The 13381-nt window shown below is 33.6% G+C and overlaps 3 protein-coding genes across 5 annotated transcripts in view; 1 reads left to right on the forward strand and 2 right to left on the reverse strand.

Moving 5' to 3' along the window:
• LOC100159461 (MFS-type transporter SLC18B1) overlaps positions 1-13381 on the forward strand; it is a 75808-nt gene that overhangs the window by 23711 nt on the left and 38716 nt on the right. The gene's annotated exons all lie outside the window — the stretch shown is intronic.
• LOC115033520 lies at positions 669-1367 on the reverse strand. Its single transcript, XM_029486221.1, has one exon. The coding sequence runs from the start codon at positions 1365-1367 to the stop codon at positions 669-671; it is 699 nt and encodes a 232-aa protein (XP_029342081.1).
• Positions 4896-13381, reverse strand: part of LOC100160073 (MFS-type transporter SLC18B1) — an 85963-nt gene continuing 77477 nt past the window's right edge. For all 3 annotated transcript variants that reach the window (XM_029487031.1, XM_029487030.1, XM_029487029.1), the window contains 7 exons: positions 11123-11218; positions 8616-8689; positions 8349-8496; positions 6727-6795; positions 6491-6602; positions 6247-6362; positions 4896-5156 (listed from right to left, as the gene is read on the reverse strand). In XM_029487031.1, coding sequence (XP_029342891.1) covers positions 4911-5156; positions 6247-6362; positions 6491-6602; positions 6727-6795; positions 8349-8496; positions 8616-8689; positions 11123-11218 — 861 coding nt within the window. In that variant the 3' untranslated portion in view covers positions 4896-4910. The remainder of the gene's footprint in view (positions 5157-6246; positions 6363-6490; positions 6603-6726; positions 6796-8348; positions 8497-8615; positions 8690-11122; positions 11219-13381) is intronic.

The following is a 13381-nucleotide window of genomic DNA, read 5'->3' on the forward strand; positions in this document are numbered from 1 at the left end:
TCAATATAAATAATAATAATAATAGACACGTTTGTGGACTGTAATTCGCAATTTTTATTTTTTTATATAACGCGAAAAGAAAATGTATACATACTAATTTTTTATTTCGATTCTCGAATCGGTAATGGCTCGTGAACAACGTAAGTAACCTAACCCTTTTTTTTGGTTACATTGATTGGTAAATATGTGATAGTGAACCAACAAGGAAGCCACCATGTACAATCAAAAATATTACTATTTATTTAGACGTCGGCACCGAACATGCCGCCCGCCTTGAAACATTGTTTCAACAAAACATAAGAAAACATAGTATATATATAAAAAAAAAGTAAACATGATATAATGTTACATATGTTACATGATATAATATACAAATAAAAAAAATGAAAAGGCACTTAGTAATCGACATTTTATTCGGTTGACCTATCTTCTAAAGGTAATGGACACAACCTTCGTACAGCTCGAGAAACTATGCCACCCGCCGTTTTGATTTCCGCGACTCGAAACACACCATCCTGTCCACGCGTTACCTTGGAAACGCGTCCCATGCGCGCCATCGTAAAGACGGGAGATTATCGTCTTTTAGTAAAACTACAGAACTAACCACTTCTGGACCTTTCCCACTCACCCAGTTGGATCGTTCTTGTAGTTGCGACAAGTATTCTCTACTACATCGTTTCCACAAGTTTTGAGAGTATTGAGATACCCGGCACCATCTGTTCAGACGATTGATTGGCAGATATCTCGTCGGTTCCGGGTATGACTGTCAGAGAGTCTCCTATAAGGAAGTGACTGGGAGTAAGAGGTATTAGATCCTTTGGATCCGACGAAATAGGAGTTAAACAAGACTCGGCACGTGTAAGTATAGTTAATAACTCCTCAAAGGTAAAATGGGCATCGCCTAGGACGCGACGCAATAGATGCTTCATTGATTTAATTCCGGCTTCCCACAAACCACCGAAATGTGGGGAACGCGGAGGAATAAATTTCCACTCAACCCTTAGGTCTGATAGCATTTCAACGGTCCCCTTTTGATGTTCGTCGCTTTGTAATAATGTATATAATTCTTTCAACTGCCGATTGGCGCCAACAAAATTTGTAGCATTATCAGAATAGATTTCTTGACTTTTCCCACGTCGATCAAAAAAACGATTTAACGCACGGAGAAAAGCGTTGGTACTTAACTCGCTCACTAGCTCTAAATGCACAGCTCGTGTCGCAAAACAAATAAATAAACAAACGTAAGCCTTGGTTTTCGGCGAGTTTTTTCTTAGTCCCGATTTTAGGAAAAAAGGACCGGCGTAATTGACACCACACTTGATAAAGGGACGACCTGGTTCAACTTTTTCTTTCGGTAAGTCACCCATTATAGGTTGTACAGCGACCGGGCGCTGTTTAAAACAGATGACACATTTACGCACAACGTTACGCGTAATATTTCTTCCTTTTATAGGCCAATAATCTTCCCGTATACCTGCTAAAACTGCTCAAGGACCACTATGCATTCGATTTTCGTATTCTTCGCGTATTAAGTTTAGTGTAAAAATACTTTTAGCCGGCTGCAACGCCGGATGGCGCTGAAACGTATTGCAGAAACGATGCAGCGTATTTAAGCCTTCCACCCACACGAATTATGCCCATCTCGTCTAGGTAAGGCATTAACCTGTAAAGCGGACCTTTTTTTGATACTTGGTTATAGGATTGCAGCTGTTGTACTTCACGAGAAAAATAATAACCTTGCACTATTTTTATCATTATTATTTTCGCCAGATTTATTTCGCACGGTAATAGAAAACCATTTTTTCTCTGCTCAGGACTCAAACAATTACTTTTAAAGCGTAAACAATATGCAATAATTCGAGACATTTTTTTTATAGACGAATACTTATGAACAATCAAATAATTTTCGGACGTAATTAAACCACTTACACTTATCATCTTTTGTTCTGGTATGTCTATACCATCCGTTGATACCTCTTCCTGTTTAATACTCGGCCAGTATTCTTCATCTTTAAGTAACCATTCGGGACCATGCGAACAGGTTCGCACCATTTTACCTGCGCTTGCCATAAAATTTGCAACATTAATTTCGCCCGAATTACGATAGGTCCTACCAGACCAAGTGGGTCGAAAATTCGTGTGATATCTGATAGTATATCGTGTTTAGTCGTCGGTGTTGACCCTTTGTCTTCATCAGGAGGAATTTTAAAATGGAAGCTATCAGTACCCGCATTGCAATACATACCTAGTATTTTCGTAAAGGATTCGTTTATTTCGTGTAAATTTTCATTTTTCATTTCAATGGGGCTCAAAACGTTTAAAATGCTCGAATCATTTGAAGACCATTTTCGCAGTAGCCATTATTGTTATTAAACGGTCGCACAATGCAATCGCATCTGCTGTGGTCGCCGCACCACTAAGAAAATCGGCCATATAGAAATCGCGCGAAATTTACGTGGCGATTTTCGTATTATGTTTATACCTATTCTTATTCAGCTAGTTTCCGTAGACATGCTATCGCTAAATATGGTACCGCAAGTGACTGTATTTAATTTAAATATTTTAATTGGTGAGTTACTATCTTCCCGCCATAAAATACGTTGAAAATCGCGATGTTTTTCTGCCACATTAATTTGACGATACATTTTTTTTATATCTGCGGATATTACGAAATTATGTATTCGAAATCTAGCTAATATATATATAAGATCGTCCTGTATTACGGGTCCCTTTAAAAGGACGTCATTTAGGCTTACTCCTGTTTCTGTTTTGGTTGAAGCGTCAAATACGACCCGCAATTTCGTAGTATTACTATTTAAATTTGAAACGCAATGGTGTGCGAGGTAGCACATTTCTCCAGGTACATCGACTTCCTCGCAGCTAATGTAAGTCATATGATTTAGGTTTTCATATTCACGCATGAATTTAACATATTCAATTTTTAACGTTGGATTTTTTTCAAATCGACGCTCGATCGCTAGAAGCCTACGCTTCGCTATTGCATACGATTGACCTAACTGTGACCTGTTTTCTCGGAATGGCAGTTGTACTACAAAGCGACCTCCTTCTTCACGACGTACAGTGTTATTCAAATGTGCAGTGCACGCCTTCTGTTCTATAGTATACGGAATTGGTCCTATATATTCATCCGATTGCCAAAATTGTTTAATTAACTTTTCCAAGTTATCATATTCGTAATTTTCCGTATTCGTGGATATATGTGTAAACGATTTTTTATAATACGCCGAATCTTGTACTGATCCCGACGCAACAAATCCGAATTTTGTTTCTTGATATATCGGCCCGTTTATTGGTCGATATTGTTGCTTACCCATAATCTCGAAAAAATTACTGCACCGATTAGTATATTAATTCTTTGTGGCACATTAAACAATGGATCGGCCAGTACGATATTTTCGGGTCAAGGACAGTTTTCAGAAATACATTTTGTCGGTAAGTTTCCCGTAATTTTATCTACCATTAACGCCTGTATGTTCAACTTGTAATCGTTCACACATGATCTTATTTTTCACCACGCCGTGGACGTGATATTTTGAGTTGTTTCTCCGATCCCGATTACTATATGATCGGTTTTCTTTTGTTTTAAACTTAAAATATTTACGAGTTCTGTTGATGTAAAATTTTGCATTGAACCAGAATCCAATAGTACGCGTGCAAGAGAGGGCTTTCCTGACGGACTGATAACCTGCACGACAGCTGTGGCTAACAATACGCGCTCGTAATTACTTTTTGCGTGCGCGGTCGTTGAACTCGCCCCCTCCATGCCCGGCTCTTGTCTATTTTTAACCGTTTCGGCGTCCTTTTCACTGCTTTCTGTAACCGAACATTTTTTTGAGCTAAGATGTAATAATGTATAATGGGGTTTGGAACATTTAAAACAAAATCGCGACAAACATTTTCCATCGTGTTTGCGTAAACATATTTTACATAATTTTAAACTCGTGATTTTATCAATGCGTTCGCTTATCGATAGAGTGATAAATTTCGGACATTTGTATATGGTATGCTCCAAACTGCATATAAAACACTTTAACGTTGTTGTAGACACAAAATTTGCTGAGTGCCTTTGACCACCCTTCGTGTTGTAATTCGCCTTTGATTGTGCATTTCCTTTGCCTACTACAGCCGGTACCACTTTATTGATCATATTTCGCGAGGACTCGACTGATTCTAATATTCGGAACCGCTCTTCAATAAATCTGATTAACTCACTTATCGATGGTATTTTATCTTTAGGTGCTCGTATTTCCCAATCTTTTCGAGTTTCGCCGTCCAATTTCGCGCATACGATATGTAATAATAATGGACCCCAATTATACGGGTTTTCTCCTAATGTTTCGAGGGCTTTTATATTGCTGTTTAGCGTATCGGAGAGTCTACGTAAATTTTCGGACGACTTATCTTTCACTGACGCTAAATCAACAATATTTTTAACATGAGTTTGTATCAAAATTCTAGGATTATTATAGCAAGCAATTAATGTGGACCACGCAGCCTCGTAGTTCACCGCCGTTGTCGTTAAACATGTTATGCACCCCTTTGCTTCGCCAGAAAGAAACGACCGTAAATAATAAAATGTATGTATAACCGGTACCCTTTCATTCGTATGTATTGCCGCTACAAATATATCGTAGAACGACGCCCATTCTTGGGTTCATGTTTCAATCTCATGGTTTTTTCTAAAATTCATCAGTGGTCGATCCAATAGGGGTTGGTCGGCAAGTCGACCAAGCTAATAATGCCTAATAAGCTTCATCGAAATACAATTTAAAATAACCACTTTATACAGACATCGTGCGTTGTTTTGCTAGAGACCACTCGACATAGTACACCTATCGTATTATATCGTGTGCTCCATCGTTACCTATACCACCAAATAGATATGTAATCTAGGTACCAAAAAAAACAGTTAAACATCGTAATATTAATACTGTTCGTCCGTACTTTTCTATCGGCATGAACGGCGCCGGTCCGACTAAGGAGTAGCTGATGACGGTCAGGATTGTGCCGATGATCATAATTTTTTTGGGATTCAATCCGGTGTCGCAAACGTATCCGATGACAGGCGCTATCAGTGCGTACGTTCCGCCGGTGATGATGAACACGAATCCAACTTCTACCGATGAAAGTCCAAACTGCGGAACAAAGGTACATAAATAAATAAAAATGCGTGTGTATGTGTGGTGTTATTACGCGTTATAATATGATATATATTTTCGTGCACGGGTGTGCCTGATTAAATTTTGATTAGACGATTTACCTTAGATAATAATATAATATATTACAATTTAATGAAAACCGTATCAGGGCCCGTGTCGAAATACACGTATACGTCTAACCTCATCTGCTATAACCTTGCAGAGAGTATAACTATATCCTTAGTCTAGTACTCAACCTTTTAAAATCTGGGCACCACCTACACAGTTTGCATGTACCACTTGACCAAATAACGTTATTTTTGCCTATAAAATTAATATATATGTTATTTGAAATGCATGGAATTTTATATTATTAGGAACTATCTACAAAATGATGATAATAATATAAGCATTGAATGCATAAAAAGAAAAGAAAATATGGTAAATTATTATTTATATTATTATAGATAACAAATACAATTTTATCCATTTTTTTTTTTATAAAGGGAGATGTTTTTAGCGTACCACTTATGAGATTTCCACGTACCACAGGCTGAGAAACGCTTGTCTAGTATATACCTAAACTAGTTTATGGATATATCGTGTATGGGTATGTCTCATCAGTATTGTAGACAAAAAAATTATCGTAAGACCATTAATTATTATTATTATATAATTTGGTTATCGAGCGTAGTATGATAATATATTAATGTAAATAATATTCTAATTTATAATAATTGAATAACTAATATTATACATTACATACTATCCAGTAAGGTTCGGGTGTTTATTATAATACAACATCTATATTAACATTGGCCGAATTATAAGAATCACGTCCAGATAATAGTTTATAACAATAGTTTCAATTTATACACTAGATACGATCTCATTTGCTATTGCCGGACGTCTACAAGTACCTAGGTAGGTACTCAATTTGTGAAAGGCTCGAAAAAACAAAGAGGCAACATAAGTTTGTTAATTAAATCGTTTTTGAGTAGGTACACGCTTGGAAGAAGTACTTATATATACTTATAGATACGTTATTGCAGACGTTTGGTGTTTTTAAAAATAGGTAGTCACTTACACCGCGAATGTGTGGCTCCAATGTGGCTGAATAGTATCCCATAGCTGTGGCTGTTATCACTGTTGCGATAGAATTTACGAGTACTGTAGGGACGCTCATGAGGTGTGTTACTTTTGCTGCAACGGACACAATATTATAATCAATATTGAATATCATTATTATATTTATTATGTCAACGTCAATATTAATTGTATTAGATATCGTTGGTATAGTGTGTAACATGGTTACGGTTGTAAATGCTCACCATTAGCCTTAGTCGGACTGGGCACGCCTTTTTTTATTAAAATGCACACCAGAAACGACATTCCAAGTGTGACGACGCCCATGACCACAAACGGAAGTGAAAATCCACCAACCTGTTAAGATGAAAACGTTATAATTTCTATGTAATATGAAGATAATAGTATGGGTAGAAAAGTCGAAAAAATATCAATTATTTTATACAAATCTAAGTATAGGTCCATTAAATTCTAAGCTCACCTCGAACAGCAAAGCGCCGAGAGTTGGTCCGACGATGTATCCCATTCCGTAACATACTTCAAGAGCGGACTATATAATATTATAATGTAAAATAAATCATTAGTTTAACATATTTTTAATCGATTGGATATTTTGAGAGTGTGATTTATTAGTGTATATAAAATTGTATAATAATATATATACTGAATAGGACATAGGTACACTATATTATATTATATAGATTTATCGGTTAGTTTTAATTTATTTTTTATCTATAGATCATGATTGTTCCAAAATCCGAGAAATATAATAATATGTAAGAATGTAATATAAATATTTTTTACTATTATAATGAATTCGAGTAATTTGTTTGATGAAACTTTACGAAACCGTGAACAATTTAAAAACTAATTCACAAAAACTGTAGTTTCAGACATTAAAACGAATATCTTCGTGTCACATTGCATCACGTAGGTATAGTAGCAGGTTTGTAATTTTTAATTAGAGTTTAACACAACCATCAAGCCGCTTCACTACAAGATGTACCTCAACTGTATCGAAAGTCATAACTAAGTTAGTGCTTTGTAAACAATCGCTTCGCCGCACCGACTTGCATTTTTATTATCCACGTGTTCACAAAACTCTATAATATAATGTTTTATTGCATCAATAAACGAGTAGGTGTATTCTTGAAAACATATTATTCACTAGTGAAAATCTGTACGCTGGTTCACAATTTTATTTTATATCATTATCATTCGGTTTCGTTTACAAAAATTATTGTTTTAAATAATTTTTTATTTTTTTGATGATTTTAGGCGGTTATGTTTGCATGTTTGCATTATTTTTGTAGTACACTAATTGTTGACGATTGTAGTGTACAAATGTGGGCTCTATGGCTATACATTTATAATTACTGCATAAACACCCGTTTATACCAAAGTATATATCTGACTATATAGGTAATATGATTATTGTTTATTTTTAATGTCCAATTAAAATATAACTCTGAAAATTTTTTTTCTTATATAAAATAATGTTTACAATCTGTACTAATAATATCACACTGGTAAATTAAATTAATAGTGAACATAAACAAATATACATGAAAACATATAAAAGGGGGCAACCCATTAGTAGCACCTCTAAGATAAATAATATAATTTTCTATTATTTTTTTGAGGAATGATTTTTGTAATTAAATTATGTTTGTTAAGGCGTTTATTGGTCAATTTATCCTCTAGCGGAATATCCTGAAATAGTTAGAGGATATCTGGGAGATAAGAGGATTTTTAAGTTTACTAAGTTTTCTGCGAAATCTTTTATAATATTAGTTGGCTAGTTTTTTGAGTGTGGGGATATGTAGGTCATTGAGAAAATTTAGGTTAGAGACATATCATGGGCATTCAGTAATTCGTAAGCTAATCGCCTGAAATGCTTCCATTTGTTGAACCGTTTTACTTGGCCTCAGATTTGGATGCCGCATGACCAAATGATGGAAGCTATAATAGCTTTATAGATAAGTATTTTGTTATTGAGGCCATGCCTGGACTTACGGATGAGAGGATAAAGCGAAAGCGTGAGTTACCTATTTATAAATATAAATCGTAATGTTATGTAAGTACAATGATACATATACGTACGAAAGTGCTGGCAACCGATTCGGGAAAAGAAATGGCAGTCAGCGAGAACGTGGCTACCATTGCTCCTGTAGCGCCCAAAGACTCCAACACCCTAAGGCACAGCGATAACAGTAAGAAAATGTTTCTTTCGTCGATGTACGTCAAATATCTGTAATAATTAAAAAAAAATAAAATACATGATATTATGATCTTACGTGTACGTGAAATTTTCATATCTTTTTTGAGTTACGATAAATATCGTAGGTTATTTTTTTTTGTTCTAGTTACCCGAAAGCTATGGTCGACAGAGCGTTCAATACGATGCCAATCACCAACATATATTTCAGCCCAACCTTTTGTACCTGAAAAACATAACAATAATAACTTGTATACTAGTGTTCAAAATACTGTACCTACAATATACATTGTACTTATTTATTTGTACCTATTGTAATACATGATTTTATTGAGTATCTGACCAGATTTATTACCAAACTTTTACAATTTGTTCTCACTAAATTAGTTTAAAATGGTACCGTCGGAAATAAACCAATATAACATACACTGTACATATTATTCCGATTTGTAATAGATTTTTATGTGACCAGCGATCAGTATTTTATTGGTGAATGTAATTTTCAGTAACTATTTCTATAATATGAGTCTTGCTGTTTGCAAACGTTACTCTAGATTCTGAGCGGAGCGATAAATACGTAGGTACTATATTGATTTCCCAGCAAAACCAGTACTACTTAATTTTTTTGATATAACTTAAAAAAGATTAATTTGAGATACTTTGAATTTTCACCAACTGTTTATATTGACATTTTCAAAACATTTTGACTCTTTTTGAGCTAATCATAGACATTTGAACATTTATTTTTATTTTTTTCCATGTCGAAAAATTTTTCGCTCCGCCCAAAAAGCCCAAACAATTTTGGTAAATTAACAAAAGTTAAGTCTCAAATACATCAACTTCATTAAAAAACATACCTAATATATTCTCTAGTTTTTTCAAATATTGGTGTTTTAAGAACCGCAACTACTTCATCAATTTCAACACTAAACAAAAATCATTATCACATACTTAAAATTTTATTTTAGATGTGTCAAGTGACTTCAGTTCATTTTTGTGGTAATTGTCATTGTAAATGTATTTTACCACTGCTACATATTGATATATATTTTTTTCTATTTCCTGATGTTACAGTCACCAACAATAATGTCCCAATACTTATATTATTAGTAGAGGGCACTTGGTAATTTGGCAAAGCTTCGTTCTGAATTTCTTCATCTTCATCTGTCATCTCCACAGTATTTTTTTATAAGAGTTACTTAAAGTTAGAATTTTGATGAAATTCGTCTGTACCGTGAAAATGTTTAAATTATTTCGTTGTTAAAAATTCATACAGTTATTATTATTATTAATCGTCAACTACTGTTCAGCAAAGTGTGCAACCAGTACCCTTTTTTATAATTGAGACGTGCTTGAAATATCATGTTAAGAACGAGTGCTTAACGACTATGCTTATGCTTCAAGACCGTTTATTTGAATCAGAATAATATAGGCCTTTTTTATGAATGTCTACTGCGTGTCATTCTTTCCTCGCGTTTATACTATGGTAAAAAAAGTAGAAATACCTTTCTAGTCATTATACTATATCAGTGGGGGTTATATTATCATGTAATGAGTGTGTATTTATTTACTAATTAGTCGCAATTTGAGTGTTAATAGATTCGTTTTAAAATAAATACTTATTAAGGCATTATATTTAATATTTAGTGTCTAGATCTGCTAGATACTTAATATTTTATGATTACAATAATCATATTTTGTATGATGATTGATGATTTAAAATTGTATAGTTTTGCGTAAAAAAGAACCTCTCACATTTTTGCATAATTTTTGGACACCTGAAAAATATTAAAATTCTAAGCACTCTAAAATAATTTTCCAATTGTGCTAAATCTTCCAATAAGAAATTTGAACTCAAGTAATAGGTTCTTATAAAAAAATTTGTACATAAACGACAGTGTACAGATTATAAATAAATTGGCGGATCAAAATTTTTCGATCGTTTCGCTTGCTTAAACTTCAATAATTGATTTCTACCCACTTCCATAACCTATAACATTATTTTATTTTATTCATTGTATATATCTGTGATTATAGCCACGATATCTCTAATCTTTTGACTCTTATCAGTCTTATCTACAGCCATAATTGTAGCACATTGCACATACTACAGATATAGAGAACATCCATCAACCACGGTTGTCCTTGTCCATCTACAAATATTGTAACAACAGCACTATTTATTCAATTCTAACAATTTTTCAACATCAATGTCACACTGTCTGTTACAGAGCCTATCTTATAGTCCGTTATAGACATCAAGATAAAGAATACACATAAGTATTCTTTATCTCGATGGTTATAGATGTTTTATAAATTGATAACAGGTATTTGATAACCATTATCCATTTCCATTAAGAAAAAATATGCACTGTATTTTTAATTTTTTTATATAATATTCTAATAAAATATGTAAGCACCTATACATGAAACACATTCAACAATGTCCGGGGGGCGATCGCCCCTACCACCTCCCCTTGTATACGCCCCTGTTTAATTGTTGTGTAATAAACAATAACTTCATGATTCGTATTAGTGAAATAGGTACAATAATATAGCGTAAAATGGAATACATTGATTTGACACGTGATTATATTTTTGAAAGAATTATTCCAATCAGTTTTTCGAAACAGTGCAACTAATTAAACCGTTTACTTACCAGGCTTCCAAAAACTGGAGACGAAATGAATGTCACCAGTTCGAAACTGCCGAAAACGAAGCCGTATTCTGTAGCTGTACATCCTTTTTTCTCCGCCTATAACACACAACATATAATAATATTATAATAAATATAATAGCTGGTATTGCTGGAATGTGAATAAAAATAATGTGAAAAATATCGTTGTATGGTAGGTATTTATTGCCTATTTATTATAATATCGCTGTAAAGCGTATTTTGACTATTAATATTTGAGTCTTTGTTCCTTATCGATGACGCATACGTTATAAGTATATAATATTATAATATATAGAGCAGTACAAGTAATAGTACCTACTTGGACACACTACAGTTAACAATATAGGTAGGTACTAAGGTAAGTACCTAAATAGTTATTGACGTCGGATATGGACACGACCTTCGACAACGCTTAATGCGTCTATGGTCTATTTTATAACAAAAATATCAAAAACAATTAAATAAATAATTAAATTAACCACATAGTTACATCATGTTCTATAAGTTAGGAAATTGTTCAGACACTCACCAAAGCCAAAGCCAAATAGATATGTGACATTAATTTACGCGCGCGAGTGTACGACACACATCGCGATAAACGGGAATAATATTTTAAGACCATTGGGTACTCGTAAAATATAAATAACATGAAAGATAATATTGCAGCGAATTATTATTATTATTATAATTTATTGTGGATATGATTGTTCGACCGTATTTTCAAGCAAATAGTGATCTGTGATGCTATTTAATATAATAATACGACTGTCATTCTTACGCCTAACTATATATTATAATATATTACGAACACGGGTAGAGGTAACATCTATCCTGGAAGGTACATTGTCATTATTATTATCAATCGCTCTTGATAGAGATTAAAGCAATTTTGTGAAAACACACGTGTCCAAATTTTATATCTTAAAAACACTAAGTGAAATCATACAAAGTTTCTAGATACTAGATAGTCTATATATAAAAGGTATGTGGTATACTATATAGGATGCGATTAGTTATTATAATTAGTATTTTTTTTATCGCACTTGAGCCCGACAACTAAGGTCATTATAGCTATTGTAGGGATTACGGTTGGTAGGGTCGGAACGATTTGTGAAGTTGGTACCACGGTTGAAACGGAAGGTTAGCAAGACATCGTGCATGTGTGTGGCAAGCACGAACTAAGTTACACTTAGCCCGACTTAAGTATCTTAGTTCGTGGTGGCAAGGTTTTTGCCACTAAGGACCCGGGTGGTCACCCATCAGGGAACTAGTGGCAGCGGACGTAACTCACCCTTAATCAAGTTGCGTGACTGATAGCAGCTATACAAGCTATATGCAAATTTATTATTGTACTATAATAATTTTACCATGATGATTCAACAACGTGCGAGCAAATATCGCACTGTCAGTACAATAAATTATTCAAATTAAGCAGTAGATATGTAATACTTCAATTTATGATTACATCATAATGACATAATGTCTTCAAATAGATCTGAGTTTATAAAAAAATAATAAAAATCAAACCAATGGTATCTCAAGTACCTAAACCGGCTAAACCTACTATTAATTATCAATATTTAGAAAATAACTTATGTGTTCATGGTAATCATAAATAAACAATTTGAATCTAGATCGTCTTAAAAAGGTAATTATTTAAGTCATTGCATTACAAGAGCTCAAATAGATTGTTAAATTAATAGATAGTATTTTATAAACGGTTAATTAAATGCAAAACAATTAGACACAATTTATATTGATATGATAAGGACAATGATTATTAAATGTAACTTCAAAAAATGTTAAGCTCCCGGAATGACTCAGAATCAATCTTTTTTACTAACGATACAATTTAAAAACGATAAAAATTAAACTAGAATGAAATTGTCGTCTGGCGTCCTAACTTCCAAGTTGAGTCCCAATACGTTGAGTATGCATAATGAACGAATCGCGCATGCGTATCGTCGGGCGTCGTAAGGACATTATTTTTTATTCTTTTTTTAATAGAAAATGCGTTTACGACCGTCAAGAACATTGTGAATTCACATATTGTGTATCTAATCAAACGCGGAACAACGTTCAATATTATGACATATCATTTTATAAGTATAACAGTGTTTAGAAGGAACGGATTCCTGGAACGAATTCCTTTTTATAAAAAAAGAACGAGAAAATGAACTAGTTCTTTTTTTTAAGGAAAAATGACAAAATTATTCGTTCCTTTCTAGTTCCATAATTTAC

This window comes from Acyrthosiphon pisum, chromosome A1 (assembly GCF_005508785.2).
Source record: "Acyrthosiphon pisum isolate AL4f chromosome A1, pea_aphid_22Mar2018_4r6ur, whole genome shotgun sequence".
NCBI classification, from domain to species: domain Eukaryota; kingdom Metazoa; phylum Arthropoda; class Insecta; order Hemiptera; family Aphididae; genus Acyrthosiphon; species Acyrthosiphon pisum.

Coding starts and splice junctions, on each gene's coding strand:
- LOC115033520 (XM_029486221.1), bottom strand. CDS start 1,367: ATGGGTGACTTACCGAAAGAAAAAGTTGAACCAGGTCGTCCCTTTATC.